General features: G+C 45.7%; 2 protein-coding genes across 2 annotated transcripts; both read left to right on the top strand.

Annotated features, from left to right (window-relative positions):
- The first annotated feature begins 263 nt into the window (after positions 1-263).
- On the top strand, positions 264-6,957 carry LOC117741245 (TRPM8 channel-associated factor homolog). Its single transcript, XM_034548147.1, is given in 13 exon segments — positions 264-316; positions 1,073-1,749; positions 2,117-2,333; positions 2,509-2,800; positions 3,816-4,117; positions 4,199-4,373; positions 4,451-4,545; positions 4,719-4,929; positions 5,022-5,258; positions 5,416-5,618; positions 5,620-5,640; positions 5,773-5,883; positions 6,380-6,957. Coding segments are annotated over 12 exon segments (2,718 nt in total). The 5' UTR covers positions 264-316; positions 1,073-1,111; the 3' UTR covers positions 6,596-6,957.
- Positions 6,958-8,041: 1,084 nt separating this feature from the next.
- On the top strand, positions 8,042-16,275 carry LOC117741244 (TRPM8 channel-associated factor homolog). The gene is made up of 12 exons (XM_034548146.1): positions 8,042-8,124; positions 8,367-9,033; positions 9,686-9,902; positions 12,027-12,324; positions 12,688-12,989; positions 13,161-13,335; positions 13,505-13,599; positions 13,820-14,030; positions 14,320-14,537; positions 14,792-15,052; positions 15,146-15,259; positions 15,717-16,275. Exons 2-12 carry the CDS (start codon positions 8,387-8,389, stop codon positions 15,957-15,959), a joined length of 2,781 nt encoding a protein of 926 aa, XP_034404037.1. The 5' UTR covers positions 8,042-8,124; positions 8,367-8,386; the 3' UTR covers positions 15,960-16,275.
- The last annotated feature ends 478 nt before the right edge of the window (positions 16,276-16,753 follow it).

The following is a 16,753-nucleotide window of genomic DNA, read 5'->3' on the forward strand; positions in this document are numbered from 1 at the left end:
TCGGGGGAAAACGTAACGTCCTTGAAGGTTCCGCTCGTGAGTTTTCCGGGATTTCAAACGTTTAGCATAGTCTTGTAATTCTTGATAAATATCAAAAAGAAAACACCCCCCCGCCACGGTAAAGTAGACTTTATTTAATTAATTTCGTTTTTTCTTTTAATAACAAAAATGTCGTTTATTATACATTGTAAGGAGTTTCGGGTTTAAGTGTTGCGCAGAACAGTAAGGTGAACCTACCTGAGCGACTGACCTGTTTGCGCTAGTCACACAAAGGTCAGAGAAGAAAGATAACATCAACACACACGCAGAAAACAAGGTATGATGACACCTTTTCTATTCTTCTACTTACTTCCCGGTACGTTAAATGCTGCTTTGCGCACTTTGGTTTGTTTAATTTAGTTAGAAATAGACAGTCCAGCAGAGCTTAGGCTTCATGTTAGATTCACGTTGTTTTCTAACTTTTTATCCAAAATGTACAATCTCGCATGTTTACACGTGTTAATTGTCTAACGAATTAGACTACCCCTGCCCCCCGCCCGCCCCCACAATACAGCTATCTGGTTGGCAATAAAACATATAAATGATATCCCCAAATATGTGCTGCCCCGACAGGATGAACAGGTACAGGGTGTGGTCACACACTGAGTGTGTTGACAGACAGGTGTCTTTGTACAGACTATACATTGATGTTTATACCTGGCCGTTTTTAACAGCCTATCACTGAGCTGTAGTCACTGAAGTCCCGCCTCCTGTGCTCATTTTCCACTAACTACTCAATGCTGTTCACACTTTCCTTTCTCTCTTCTCTTCCTGTCAGCTAGTGTCCTTGCTGGGTTGCCTGTCTGGAAAACTGCCTTATAATACAAGCAGAAAGACAACTTGACTTTCAGGGTAAAAAAATAAATAACTTTTTCCTTTTTTAGATGTTGTTTGGTTGTAATGAAAAACTGTAAACTCATAGTAGCTCCAGGTGGAGGGCAACTAAAATATGTTAACAGCAGTTTTTGATTTAATCTCTGGATTTTCCCTCACGACAACCAATTTATATCTGACTTTACTCTTTGCTCTCCAGCCTCTTCATCCGATCGACAGAGCATCGATCCTTCTCGCCATGTCCGAGGAAAACCACCACGAAAGGGCCTATATGTCCCTGATGAGAGGCTTCAGGGAGCTGGACCTCCGTGGCCCCTGTGTCCCCAGTGACCTGGTGCTGACTGGAGACCATGCCTTTCCTTTAGCAATGAACAGCCGAGGTCAGGTCCTGATGGCAGCCTCTTTGTACGGCCGTGGGAGGATTGTGGTCCTGGGTCACGAGGGCTACCTGACCACCTTTCCTGCTCTGGTAGAGAACGCTCTGACCTGGCTGAGAGGAGATGGATCTGACAACGTCTCTGTGGGGGTCCACAAACGCGTCGAGAAAGCCGCTGATAATCTCAGCAAATCCAGCTTCCAAGTCGCAGTCGTCGGGGCCTTCAGTGACAATCGGGCGGTCGGCGTGTACGTGACGGACGCCTACAGCGTCGGTGCAGACGTGAAGGACCTGGTGGCTTTTCTGAAAGCCGGAGGAGGAGTGCTGATAGCGGGGCAGGCGTGGAGCTGGGCTGCAAACCACCCTAAGGAGAACACGCTGCTTCAGTTCGAAGGGAATAAGGTTTGCGGCGTGGCAGGAATCTACTTCTCTGACCACAAGGGTGAGGCAGAGTGCCTGCCTGTCTACCCACAGATCCCATCCTCCTGGATGGCCGTAGTGTGAGTGTATAATGTACTTTTTATTTATTGCAATTTTTTTAATTCGAAACCTCTTTGCATATTTTGCCCTCCACTTTATCGATATAGAACATATGTTTTAGTATATAATATAACAGAATGTAATAATTATATTTTAATGTAATTACTTTCATATGAATATAACTGTAAAATAATATAAAACTGTTTGTCATGAGGTTAGATTCTGGCTATTTTTTGCCTGAACGTTAAAAAATGTGAGTTTCATAGAGACACAAAATCAACCCATCAAAAGGTTTGATTATCTATTCAAAAATATTTTAAAAAAATGTGATCGGTACACTTAACTAATAGTCGGCATCTATCTCTCTCTTTCCGCTTTCAAATACAGGATCGGAAAGGATTTTGAGGATGACTTGCAGTTCTTACTCCAGGGGGTGTCAGAGTTTGACCTCCAAGGTCGACTTCTGGCTTCTGAGGTTCTGGTCCACGGCCCGCTGGCCTTTCCCATCGGGACCACAGACAGTGGACAGGCCTTCCTGGCAGGAAGCTACTACGGGCAGGGACGAGTCATTGTGGTCACACATGAAGGGCTTCTGGGACGAGAGGTAGAGTTTACATCCGACTCACAAGTCACAAGTCAAATAATAAGAATATGTTCATGTCGTATGAGAGTAATTGCGATTGCTACGCCTGTTTATTTAGTTACATAATAACTTGCTGTTGGATGTTTCTCGTGTGCTGACGTGCCCTTTCTTGTAATAACTTCCTTTTTAATCGCAGACCATGGCTCCATTTTGGAAAAATGCTCTTCACTGGCTGGATGAAGGTCGCCAGGGGGTCGTTGGCGTCGCGCCAAACGCTCCCTTCGATGTCCTCCGCAAGTCGGGGATGCAGTGTGAGAAGACGCACTTCAGAGAAGGCCTGAGCGTATTCGTGTGCACGGCGTATGGCGATGCTCATGTGGAGGAAATCCAACAGTTTGTGGCAGAGGGAGGAGGCCTGCTGATCGGTGGACACGCCTGGTACTGGGCACAGTCTCGCCCCGGGGAAAACGAAATAACTAATTTCCCAGGTATGATAGCGCGCCACCGGAGTGTCATTCTACGCTTCCCAGCTCATCCCACGCTAACATGACGTAACACAAAGCTAAATGTTCACCCTTGGTGTGATAATGTGTGAGGCACTGACTCGTAACCGACACAATGTCTTCCACTTTATTGAGTGAGAGACACATTTTCAGTTGTAAAAAGGTATTCCTGTGCACAGGTGGAGCACAGGATGGTGCACAGGGATAGGTGATAGGATAAATTTACAAAAGCTTATGAAATGGGAACTGAGAAATTCACGAAAACACCTTTTTAAAGTCAGGCTTAAATCAGACAAAAAAAGCAGACCTGGAGGAAACTGAGGATTTTCCAGGCCCTTCATGGATGGACATACACATCCAGCACAGAGAAACTAAAGTTAAATATATTCCACTTCAGATGACCAGTCTGGGTGCCTGCAGGGGTGACACACTGGATGACTATGTGTCATGCTAAACAAATAAGAAATACTTTAGGACATGTTGTCTGACCACATCTAAGGGCAAGCGTGTTCATCCCGGATCCAAAGTCTTGGCCAGTCGTCTTTGAGAGGGGAGAGGTGCAATTCATAGCACTGCATCTGGTTGTGAGCATAAAAAGGGCCAGAGAAGTTGAAACTCAGTATTGTTGATTTCGGAAAGTCACAGAACTTGTTGGCACCGACCAGAGCGCACTGGTTTGTGGACACTGGTCGAAGAAATGATGCTCGAGCACCGGGCAACTGTAGAGACCTAGTGGGAAGACCTTAAGGGAAGATGGCAGGGTCATGTTCCACAAAAGTAGAACGGGCACTCTGGTTGAATTAGTTAAAGGCATGACTGTCTTAGACACAAGAAGCCTGGGTCGGGAGGCAATGAGTTTGAAATGACTAGACTTTGAGAGAACACATTTCCCCATTGATAGGCCATTTTGCTTTACACAGTATATCCATATAAAACCATCCAGTCCCGCCCCTTGAACTTAATGATTTAATCAAATCCGGTTTGCTGGAATGTCTTTCAGGGAACAAGATCCTGAACGCAATGGGCTTGAGCTTGTTGAAGAAAACCGTCGGTGCCGGTTTATACAAGGCCCCCGTGCCAAGCAAGGCCATCAAAGACTCCTACCACTTCCGCCACCTCCTGCACCGCTTCGCCAGCCACGTGTCTCACGGCGTGGAGCTCAACGGGCACGAGGAGGGGCACCTCAAGAGGCTGGGCGCGGACTGCGTCACCTACTTGAACATGAAGGCTCATGGATGCCCCTCCTACACGCAGGTGCTGTCCACCCTCACTGACATCGTGATGAAGTCGGGCATGCCTCAGGTGAGCCGGTTGGAGCGCCGCGAAAGCTGACTTCCTCCCCGATGTGTCGTAAACACGTTTTTTTACATTCTTTCTTTCAAGGTGTGCGACAGCTGTCCTGTGAAGAGTCCCAGAGACCACCTGCTCCTCAGTTTGGGGACAGAGGTGTATAAGGTCTGCCCAGATCCGGATGCCCTCCTGCCCTACCTCATCAAGGACAACCCCTTGATGCAAGTCGTCTACAACCACAGAATCAAGATCGATGTCCACACAGCAGGTCAGAACCTCGTTGCTGTGGACACACATGCAAACTGGTTATGAGTTACAACTTACGTGTGTGTGTGTGTGTGTCAGCTGGATTGGAGTGGATCAGTACAGGGCTCTACCTCTCACCTGGTATGAAGACCTACATCGCCATGCCAGCAGAGATTGTCAACAAAGAATGGAAGGTGCTGTACACACATTAAATTTATTGTGTACGTGTTACTGTTGTGCCCCTGGTGGAGGCCCGGCCCACTCCTTGGATGCCCCTGTCCCTGTCCAGTGTGCACAATATCTGGGGGGGATTTATTTATATTACAAACGCGACGCTCTACAATCAGTAACACGCATTGCTCCTCAGATCCAGATCAGCTGTCAAACAGACTACCTGAAAGGCGACCAATTGAAGAGAGCGCCGTGTGTCCACGAGAAATTTCCCGTCATTTCGGAGATGATGCAGGTGTGGAACCTGTGGGGGGGGCTCATCTACCTGGTGGCTCCACCCAAAACTAAGGTGGAGGGGGTAGAGGCCATCGTGCAGATGGCTGTACCTGCGCCTTACTATAAATCCGGTGAGTCTGCGGTGGGTCACACACTGGTATTGTAAATGGCAGATGTGTGGGGATAATGGTTCAAATACGTCCGTCCCTTTCTTAATCTTCAGGCGTGACTACAGCAGCTGATTGGTTGTTGCTGCGCACAGCTCCCTCCCCCTGGGCGGAGCTGGAGTTCGACAACATCATCCTCACCGTCCCATCGGACGTCGTCCGGAGCCTGGATCGCCCCGACGAGCTGGCGGCCCTTTGGGACGAGATGATGAGGAGCATCGCGGACCTGGCTGCCATACCGCACACATTTCCTCGCAAAGAACGCTTTGTAGCGGATGTGCAGATTTCCCACGGTTAGTTTTATTTATTTATTTATTTTAGCTTTTTCTCGGAAAGATGAAGCCCATCTCAACTCAGTCTATCACAGAACTACGAGAAATAGACAGACGGCCATTCAAATTCACACTCACTCAGTGTCAACTGTTTAAAAACCTATTTGTATCCTTCCAGGTTGGATGCACGCCGGTTATCCCATCATGGGACAACAGTCCACGGCAGGTGAGCTGGTCAGCGTTGAACGTATTAGGAGTAAAGGCCTGTGGGGGCCCATCCACGAACTGGGACACAACCAACAGAGAGGCTGCTGGGAGTTCCCACCAAACACCACGGAGTGCACGTGCAACCTGTGGTCGGTGTATGTGCACGAGGAGGTGCTTGGGGATCGACAGGGCGAAGGTTGGAGTAATGTATTTGTTGTGACGTGTTTTTTTTATACCAAAGATGTCACGGAGGACGACTCCTTTCGTTTCACAATATAATATATATATATATATATATATATATGTAATTTCCTCTCGCTCAACGCAGGCTCATCCAGCTGTGACTTCGGCAGAACGCCAAAAACGAAAAGAGGGTTACGTGAAGGCGGGCAAGAAGCGCGGCAGCTGGGAAATGTGGGTGGCCCTGGAGACGTTACTTGCAGGTGAGAGACACACACCACACACCACACACACACACACACACACCACACACACTACACACACACACACCGATGGCAACGGAGCTGTCAAAATATGACGACCGGACAAATGGTTCGATGAGTGGGAGCCAATTTCCTGCCGAGCCCTAAAATGGTGACCTTTTTTTTTTTTATGGTCTTATCCATTTATAGGATGTATATCAAATTTAGTGTTGATACAGTTATAAAAAAAAATCCCCCAGAAAGTAGAGTAAAAATCCATCATGACTTTTTGTAGAGCAAATTGAGTTGGGATCTGCACATCACATAACCAGTTATGGGGCAGAAGTTCACGCTTGTTTTAAGGTTTGAACCCTAATGAGACTCAAAGCCAAATCGACCCGGTGAGACTTTAATGCGTATTTGCACGCCAACCAAAATGTGGATAAAAAACAAGACCAACAATGCTGTTTTTTTTTCCACGTTTTCCTTTTAACTCTCTCTCCTTCCTTGTAGCTCCAGGAACAGTTTGGCTGGGACGCCTTTAAGAAGGTGTTTGCCGCCTACCACGAGATGAGCGACTTTCCCAAGGACAACGAGGGAAAGATGAACCTGTACGCTGTGACGCAGACAGGAACCGTGTGCTTCTTCGAGGCTGGCCATAGAAACAACGAGGGAAAGATGAACGACCTGCCTCCCTGGAGCGACCACCCCATGGTCCAGTACGACTGAACCTTGAAAATGCAGATATATGAGGACCACATTTATGACATTGACTATTTAGTGGGTGATTTATTTAACTGACTCTCTTTTCTTCTTTTCTTGTTGTATTCTTTTCGTATTCATTTTAATATATATATATATATATATATTTTAAAAAAAAGAAACGATAGTTGACCGGATATATATACAGCACTAGCTCTGTCACCGGTGCTGTAGACAAGTTATTAACTATCATCTGTGTCAAGATACAGTGGAGTAATGGCGTCTCTCATTTGCTCTGATGCGCCTGCTTATTTTTACACTGTATAGTCATGCTTTATAAGATCACATGTCAAATGTCTTTTAATGCAACATTTGCCTTTTTATTGTCAATAAAAAAAGACACTAGTAAAAATGTAATTCACCTGCACGCTTGCTTTCATTGTTGTAAAACAGCTCCCCTACTGGTTGAAGGGAGAACTGCGAAGGGAATTACTTTGAAGAGAGGTACAGGTTAAATCCCGCTACGTGGGCAAACTATGCCACCTGCTGTCGTAAATGTGTACCTGCAAATCTCAACGGATAAATGGGGGTTACACAGACACACAATGAAGAAATGTTGCTGGTGGGAGGAAAAGTGAGATATTGATCTAAGTTAACGTGAGGGAGTAACATGCCCACGTGGTTCCACTGACAGATTTAGAGGTCTTTGAATCTCCTACTCTGTTTCATTTGCACAGGATCATAACACACCTGTGAGTCCTGTTTATCTGGGAACTAGATCAGGACTGAGAGTGCAAATAAAAGCTATTTGTTTGCATAGTTAATGTATGCCCTTTATCATTTAGACTTTTGCCTCGTAAACTAAGTTCTTGGTTTACTTGATGCTTTGAGTGCCGGGTTCATATCCGGCCTGACACACATGCAGCTCCTGTGTCACTGTGAGTCCTGTCAAACAGAGTGTTGACAGAAAGGCTCCCGACGTGTCATCTAATCTTGTAATGACAAGCATGTAAGATTAAATGATTCTACTATTGATTTAACTCGTGAAGAAATAATATACCTTTCATATTTCCACTGACTTTCATTTGGCAAGAGTTTGTGACTTCCTATTTCTGCATTGAGATTATGCAAGCATACAATCTGCAGTCTTTTATCTATAACTGAATACAAGCTATTTATTTGGATATCTCATATATGACCTCTATATATTAAACTTTGCCTCGTCAACTTAGTTTGATATCTGGGTAGCTTAATGACGTTTGACCTAAACCACAAAAAAGGAGTGTCTACGTTGTCGTACACTAACTGGATGAACATGTTTCTTACAGCCAGCTTGGCATTTCAACAATACGTCACTGACATGTGTAGTTATAGTCAGTTGTTTAGATGTCCGGTGGTATGAAGTCCCTCCTTTTATTGTTCTTACCGCTTTCAACATAACAATCCCTCATGCTCTCGTTTATATTGAGTCCTCTCTCCTGTAAGAAAGTGTTCTCGGAGGATTGCTTGTTTTTGTGTCACAGTGTAATAATACAAGCTGAAGGACGACTTTACAGGTAAAGAATTTAACTTGTTAATGTTTGGTTTGTTTGTGGATGATAATAATTTACCGGATATATCTTTGGTTTCTGAGGCTGTTATTTTTTATTTTTCCAACTTCATTGTTCATGTCTAACATAAAGGAAAAGTAGTTGTGTGAGTAGTACTCATCATCCACCCATTTGAGAACAATTGTTAAATCTGCATGTGACAAGCTTTTTTTCCCCCCTACCCACCTTCCTTCTCATCTGACCTTCAGATCAAACGGTCCTTCTCGCCATGTCCAACCAACCCATCGAAAACCACCACGAAAGGGCCTATATGTCCCTGATGAGAGGCTTCAGGGAGCTGGACCTCCGTGGCCCCTGTGTCCCCAGTGACCTGGTGCTGACTGGAGACCATGCCTTTCCTTTAGCAATGAACAGCCGAGGTCAGGTCCTGATGGCAGCCTCTTTGTACGGCCGTGGGAGGATTGTGGTCCTGGGTCACAAGGGCTACCTGACCACCTTTCCTGCTCTGGTAGAGAACGCTCTGACCTGGCTGAGAGGAGATGGATCTGACAACGTCTCTGTGGGGGTCCACAAACACGTCGAGAAAGCCGCTGATAATCTCAGCAAATCCAGCTTCCAAGTCGCAGTCGTCGGGGCCTTCAGTGACAATCGGGCGGTCGGCGTGTACGTGACGGACGCCTACAGCGTCGGTGCAGACGTGAAGGACCTGGTGGCTTTTCTGAAAGCCGGAGGAGGAGTGCTGATAGCGGGGCAGGCGTGGAGCTGGGCTGCAAACCACCCTAAGGAGAACACGCTGCTTCAGTTTGAAGGGAATAAGGTTTGCGGCGTGGCAGGAATCTACTTCTCTGACCACAAGGGTGAGGCAGAGTGCCTGCCTGTCTATCCACATATCCCATCCTCCTGGATGGCCGTAGTGTGAGTGTTTACTTCCTTTTCTTTGCACATTTGGTTGTATCTTAAATTCAAGTTAACTGAGGTTATGCTAACATCTACTTGAGGATATGTTGAGGCTTTGAGGGGGGTGGGCCAGCTATGCATAGGAGCCAAATGCAGACCGGAACAGGTCAGGGATTACAAATGGATGGTAAACAAAGTCTAAACAGAAGTAACACAGATAAACAGGAACATTGGCTTGAAAAAATACAGATTTAAATTATATTCAGGTTCCAATGCTCCAGTATTCAAGGTTCACATTTCATGGTTTAGGCGGCGCGAAAGAAAAGGCATGAAAAAACAAATCTGGAAACTGACTCCGGAAAAGGGACTGCTACTGCAGCTCATGAAGGAAAGTGCAAACGGGTGAAAACATGGGTGGGTACGGTCAGTTGGAGGAAATATAAAAAAAGGGATTTACTGCATGGCAGAAGGGAGGGGCTGAATGTGAGAGTGGGGTAACTGGGGAGGTGGAAAACTCTGGTAGATGGGTAGAGAATAGCAATGAAGGGGACTTGGGAAGTAGAAATTTGTAGAGGTACAGAAATGCTGGCCGTGACTCTCATATCCCGCTGTCTCTTTCTCCCTTCTGAATCACATTATATAATATAATTCTTTCATACTTGGCCCTCAGAACCGGTAAGCATTTGGAGGACGACTTAGAGTTCTTACTCCAGGGGGTGCCAGAGTTTGACCTCCTTAATGGAGTGGTAGCTTCTGAGGTCCTGGTCCACGGCCCACTAGCCTTTCCTATTGGTACCACCGCGGATGGAAGAGCGTTCTTGGCTGGAGCCTACTATGGGCAGGGACGGGTTGTTGTGATCACACACGAAGGACTTCTGAGACGAGAGGTAGGGTCCAAATATTGTAAATTGTGTATTCTTTTAAGGCTGGGCGAAACGGAGATGCATCACGATTTTGTATATATATATATATATATATATAATCATTAAAAAAGTGGGTAAAGGTAAATAATAGAACCGCTAGAACAGACTGGTAATGCAGTGGGTCGACCTGTACTTCACTACCGGGTCTCCTGCTAGTTGGACATACTCTGAAAATGTTCAAAGCGAGGAGCCTATGGTGGCATCCTGATCAGATGCACGAACCACATCAACTGGCTCCTTTTGACGCTCCTTTTGACTGGGGATCTCCGAACCCAGCCACCCTACTTAGGGAACTCATTTCTGCTGTTTATACCTGCAATTTCATTATTTCTATCACAGCCAAAAGCTTATGAGGGTTGGGTTAGTTGGCACCCATGTGCCTGTCCATCTCCCACTCCATTTTACCCTCACTCGTGAATAAAACCCAGAGATACTTGAACTCCTTTGCTTGGGGCAGTAGCTCAATCCCAACCCAGAAGGAGCAATCAATCGGCTGTTTTCAGGCCTCAGACTAGACTCTCATCACACTTGGCTGAGAACCTCACTATTGCATGTTGGAGGTTACGGTCTGATGAAGCCAAAATAACCACATCAACTGCAACGAGCAGAGACGCAATGAGGACGTGAGGTTTTCCCCAGAATCCTCAAACTGCTCGACAATATCCCCAGTTAGGATAAGCAGTTCATCTCCCCTGCTGAACACAGCCTGGACCAAGCCAGACTTTCATTTCCTAATGGTTTGCCAGAAATTCCTTGAGGCTAACCAAAAGTCCTACTCAATAGTCTCCTGGAACTCCTCCCACATCTGGGATTCGGCTTTTGCGACCACTCTAGCCCTTGTGGCCCCCAGTCTGCTGCTTCTGCCAACCCAGTCCGGAAGGCCTCCTTTTTCAGCTTGACAAGCTTCACCGCTGGTGTCCACCAACAGGTTCTTAGGTTGCAGCTACGACATGACCTTCCGACCACAACTCCTGGCAGCCGCCTCCACAATTGAATTTTGCCCACTCGATTTCCGTCTCTCCAAATTCCTTCTGGAGGTGCGAGTTAAAGACAACAGATTGGGCCTTCAGAAAGATATTCTCAGTTCACCCTCTCTATACAATTGAGTTTACCAGGTCTGTTTCGGAGCCTCCACCAGTTGGTGATCAGTTGACAGCTCTATCCAAGATATACAAGATACATATGGCCGCAGATTTGATGGTCAATCATTGTTCTTTGGGCTAGGGTGTTCTGGTCAGAGGTACACTAAGAAATCAACCTATGCTTGAACATGGTATTTTTTGATTGCCAATCCAGGACTAGCACAGAAGTCCAATACCAAAGCCCCACCCAGGTTCAGATCAGGCAGGCCGGTCCTCCCAAACACCCTCTTTCAGGTCTGTCCACCTTTGATCATGGGGGTATTGAAGTACCCCAGAAGAACTATAGAGTCCCTAGACTGTATCCTCTCAAGGTTGCTCCCTAGTGACTCCAAGAAAGCTGTTTGGTGTATAAGCACAAACAACCCTCTCAGCTACTTGCAGTTGAACAGAGGCGACCCTCTCCAGGAGAGTACCAGGCGGTACCAACTATGTCTAGTTGGTACCGCTCCACCTCCTGCACCAGTTCTGGCTCCTTCCTCGCCAGAAAGTTGGCTCATGTAGTTCTTTCGGGCTGTGCCAGAACCAGCACCACTGGTCAAGGCCCAGCCACCAGACACTCTGGGTCACGTCTGGCTGCAGGAGGGGGCCCTGGTTTCCCTACAGGATCTCAGAGTGAAGCAAAACCCTCCACCACGATTCTTGTGTTGTGTTTTTCTTTAATTTGTCACCCATCTGTGTAGTATAATAAAGTAGATTTTCCAATTTTTGGTTGAGAAAAAAAAGATGGGAATGCTTGTTTTGGGCTAATCAAGTGAATTATTGAGTATTTAACACATTACATTGATCAAACATACTCTGAGTCATTATTTCCAGAAAGCTTTTCTTGCTGATTAATTTGTGACGACCAGCAGTTGGTTTAGTGTGCTAAATAATGAGACATGCTTAATCTGCCAAAGGTTTTTTTTTATGTGATGAATAAACCTTTTTGGATACATCTTCATCACAGACACTGGCTCCATTTTGGAACAATGCCCTTCATTGGTTGGACGAAGGCCGCGATGGGGTCGTCGGGGTAGTTCCAGACCTCAACGAAGCCTTTAACCTCTTCAGCAAGTCCAAGTTTAATTGTGAGAAGACCAACTTCAGGGAAGACCTGAGTGTATTTGTGTGTACAGCGTACAGCGAACAACATGTGGAGGAAATCCAAGACTTTGTGGCAGAGGGAGGAGGCCTGCTGATTGGTGGACACGCCTGGTACTGGGCACAGACTCACCAGGAGAAAAACCCAATGACAGACTTCTCAGGTACGATGTTCCACAAGAGTTTTAATGCTGTCAATTTCATTCCATGTTAATATAACCTATTTATATATTCTATTTGTAAAGGGACCATTTCTCAGTACCAATATTACACACACAAGTTATCAAGCACATTTAAGTAGGGGCCAGCCAGCTCTGGGATATGGTTAAGTGGTGTTTGTGGGATTTTACACTGACAAGCAAGAAAAGATAGAAAAAGTTGACCAGGAAGAAAAACAAAGAAAACACCAGGACTAAGAAGAAACAGACTAGAAACTCTGGTGACGGCATATCTAAAATAAGTTTGTTTTTTACATCGATAATACTGAAACAACATATAGATCAAGTCAGGCTTTTTTTGTGTTTTAGGAAACAAGATCCTGAACAAAATGGGTTTGAGCCTGCTGGAGAAGATAATCGGGGAAGGTTCCTACAAGGCCCCTGTGCCCAGCCAGGCCATCAAAGACACTTACCACTTCCGCCACCTTTTACACCGCTTCGCTGGTCATGTCACCGAGGGGGAGGAACTTACAGTGCACGAGGAAGAATTCCTTATAAAACTGGGAAAGGACTGTACAAACTTCTTGCACCTCGAGGCTCATGACTGCTCCTCCTACACTCAGGTGGTGTCCACACTCACTGACATCCTGAAGAAGTCGGGTATGCCACAGGTGAGCAGTGAATTACTTTACAGTCCTGTGATTGTTAATTAGTTTGTGGCAAGGGAGAATGGTCTTTTCTTGTTTCTATACCTTTTTTGTTTGGTTCAAGCCATTCACTGCCTTGAGAGGTGAATATTCTATTAATCGTAGTCAGTTACCTTGTACATATACTTTTTAAAGGTGTGCGACATCTGTCCTGTGAAGAGTCCCAGAGACCACCTGCTCCTCAGTGCGGGGACAGAGGTGTATAAGGTCTGCCCAGATCGGGATGCCCTCCTGCCCTACCTCATCAAGCACAACCCCTTGATGCAAGTCGTCTACAACCACAGAATCAAGATCGATGTCAACACAGCAGGTCAGAACCTCGTTTAACGCATGATGGAAATTTGATCGCAACTGTATTTGCAGAACTGTTGTGGTTCCGACGTAATGTTTGCGCACAACTGAATATTTATTGCAGTAATCTTTGTGCTTTGCGTTGCATTGATATGCAGATATTGTGTGTATCTGTGTATGTGTGTCAGGAAGGGAGGAGTGGATCAGTACAGGTCTGTACCTCTCTCCTGGTATGAAGACCTACATGGCCACACCAGCAGAGATTGTCAACAGGGGATGGAAGGTGAAGTTTATGGAGTTATTAAGGTCAAGATACTGAAGATACAAGGCTTAAATGGGTTGATTTGTTTTAATTGAAACAAATCAAGCCGATCAGTAATACATATCCTATCTATCTACGTATCTTTCCACCCTTTGACTCATACACACATACACACAAAATATACTGCACTTTTCACAGAGTTATTCATTACGCAATAACACATATTCCATATCCTCCTCAGATCCAGATCGGTTGTCAAACAGACAGACTGGATGCTAAAGAGTTGAAGAGAGCGCCGTGTGTTCACGAGAGATTTCCTGTCACCTCAGAGATGATGCAGGTGTGGAACCTGTGGGGGGGACTCATCTACCTGGTGGCTCCACCCAACACGAATGTGGAGGGGGCAGAGGTCAAAGTGCAGATGGCTGTACCTGCACCATACTATAAATCTGGTGAGTCTGTGGTGGTTTACACTATATATATATATATATATATATATATATATATATATATATATATACGTTGCATTGTTTTTCCAGTATAGCTTAAAGAGAACATTGAACATATGAACATTTACTGATGCAAAATCTGCAAGCTAACCTACATTCGTAGTAGTATTCATTTATGAAACTTAGTCATTAAAAAGACAAAATACATAATTTTGTTTATACTACCAATGCAACCAAGGTTTTTGTTGTACAAAATGTTATCTTTTTCAATATTGTTTTTTCTTCTCTTCAGGCGTGACTACAGCAGCTGATTGGTTGTTGCTGCGCACAGCTCCCTCCCCCTGGGCGGAGCTGGAGTTCGACAACATCATCCTCACCGTCCCATCGGACGTCGTCTGGAGCCTGGATCGCCCCGACGAGCTGGCGGCCCTTTGGGACGAGATGATGAAAGGCATCGCGGACCTGGCTGCCATACCGCACACATTTCCTCGCAAAGAACGCTTTGTAACGGTAAATTAAATAAATAATATTAATAATTTATTTACAGATCTAAAACTACCAGGGAGCCAAAGAAAAGAGGCCAAGGTTGGGGTGACGCAATGTCATCTCTTAAAACCAGTGAGAAGCCGAGCTGCTGCGTTCTAAACTAGTCGGAGGCGAGAGAGTGACTTTCGGTCGATGCCAGAGAGGAGGGAGTTACAGTAGTCGAGTCTTAAAAAGATAAATGCATGAATGCATTATGTATTGATTAAGAACCGTAACAGCATCCCAGTGACCACACGTGTCACCTGCTCCATCCAGGCTGGATGCACGCCGGTTATCCCATCATGACACACCAGTCCACGGCAGCTGAGCTGGTCAACGTTCACCATGTTAGGAGCAAAGGCCTGTGGGGGCCCATCCACGAACTGGGACACAACCAACAGAGAGGCTGCTGGGAGTTCCCACCAAACACCACGGAGTGCACGTGCAACCTGTGGTCGGTGTATGTGCACGAGGAGGTGCTGGGGATCGACAGGGCGAAGGTGGAGTAAATCCCTCCTGGAGTAATGTGTGGTCACACTCTTTCAATATTATGTCATTTCACTTTGATCAGTAATAAAATGTGCTTAATGCAGGCGGACTCGATACTGAGCCCGACAAGAAGGAAGTCTCAAGCAGAAGAGTATGTGAGGGGGGGCAGGAAGCTCAGCAGCTGGGATGTGTTTGTGGCTCTGGAGACGTACTTGCAGGTGAGAAGACAACTTAGTTATCCAGTATAACTGTGAATCTATTCCTACACTGGGTCCGCATCTACACCAGCCCTGTAGAGCCAGAGTGCGTCACTACACCAGGCTTGGCTTCCTTTTATGTTGTCGGTGGTGGATTTGGTGAATGTCATTACCTGCTGGAGAAAGTGGGGATGCAAAATGTCTCTGGTATGCTCATTACACTCCAACGAGGACATCTGTTGAACTTGAATTCCTTCCCACTAGTGGACAAAAAAAAAGAAGGACATATTTGGCCTAATGGCGGCATTGAATGGAAGGTCACCCGAAACCCAACGATGTACCCTCTGTTCAGAGGCACATCTCAGGCATGTTGTTAGATTGGTTTCACCTTTTTCAGTGTGAAGCCCCAAATTATGTCGTGAATAATCCTACTCACATTTCCATTGACCTCTCACTCTCTCCGTCTCCTTCCTTGTAGCTCCAGGAACAGTTTGGCTGGGACGCCTTTAAGAAGGTGTTTGCCGCCTACCACGAGATGAGCGACTTTCCCAAGGACAACGAGGGAAAGATGAACCTGTACGCTGTGACTTTCTCCCAGACTGTGGGGAGGAACCTGTGTGCCTTCTTCGAGGCCTGGGGCTGGCCCATAGAAACAGCCACTGAGGGGAAACTCTCCGACCTGCCTCCCTGGAGCGACCACCCCATGGTCCAGTACGACTGAACCTCTGCTGATTGAAAATGCAGATATATGAGGACCACATTCATGACATTGACTATTTAGTGGGTGATTTATTTAACTGACTTTTCTGTTCTGCACTGGTAGGCTACCAATAAACATTCACTCCACCCTTCAAGCGCCCTGCTGTTGTTGTCAAACAGCTCCCCTAGTGGTGGATGTTAGAACTGCCGAAGGATAGAAAGAAAAGGGAAAGAGAATTACAGATACTGGCGTTGCAGAACATTGTCAAAGAAATAAATTGACTATGTGTGTTCCCGGTGGGATGCACAATGAGATGCACAGTTTGATAAGAGAGAGACAGCGAGGTGTGTTTTTTTTTTTTTACCGTGGTAGATGGTTTTTTCCAATTATTTAAAAAAAAGGATTTCTCTTATGAATAACAAGGAGATGTGTGGAAACTGTCTCCCTCTGTCTTGAGTAGACACTAACGTTTCATGCATGAATCATCTCCTCCTGATATCTGTGTGGGAAGAAGAACCAACATTTCAGGAGGAGCTGTGGGTTTATCTGTGGGTGTTTGATGAAATCTAAATTGTTCCTTAAACTAATGTAAAAATGTAACAATCACATTATAATTAGCACTACTACCGAAGTCACTATTTGCAGTCTCTGTAAATCAGTGAGTTACAGTTTTGTGGCTTGGATTAGAGGAGATAAAGCTGACTAAGTATATGGCTCAATGGGTTTGACACAGAACATGCCGGGCAAAACCCAACGATAGATTGGCGAATTGGGAACGACACAACAAGCACATATGTGGTCTTTCTTGATATTTA

The sequence above is a fragment of the Cyclopterus lumpus genome, chromosome 13, assembly GCF_009769545.1.
Source record: "Cyclopterus lumpus isolate fCycLum1 chromosome 13, fCycLum1.pri, whole genome shotgun sequence".
Lineage (NCBI taxonomy): Eukaryota > Metazoa > Chordata > Actinopteri > Perciformes > Cyclopteridae > Cyclopterus > Cyclopterus lumpus.

Excerpts from the sequence above, each read along its gene's own strand:
- LOC117741244 (XM_034548146.1), top strand. The coding sequence starts at position 8,387 with ATGTCCAACCAACCCATCGAAAACCACCACGAAAGGGCCTATATGTCC. Across the intron at positions 13,336-13,504 it reads GATCGATGTCAACACAGCAG|GAAGGGAGGAGTGGATCAGT; the intron begins GTCAGAACCTCG and ends TATGTGTGTCAG. Across the intron at positions 15,053-15,145 it reads TGGGGATCGACAGGGCGAAG|GCGGACTCGATACTGAGCCC; the intron begins GTGGAGTAAATC and ends TGCTTAATGCAG.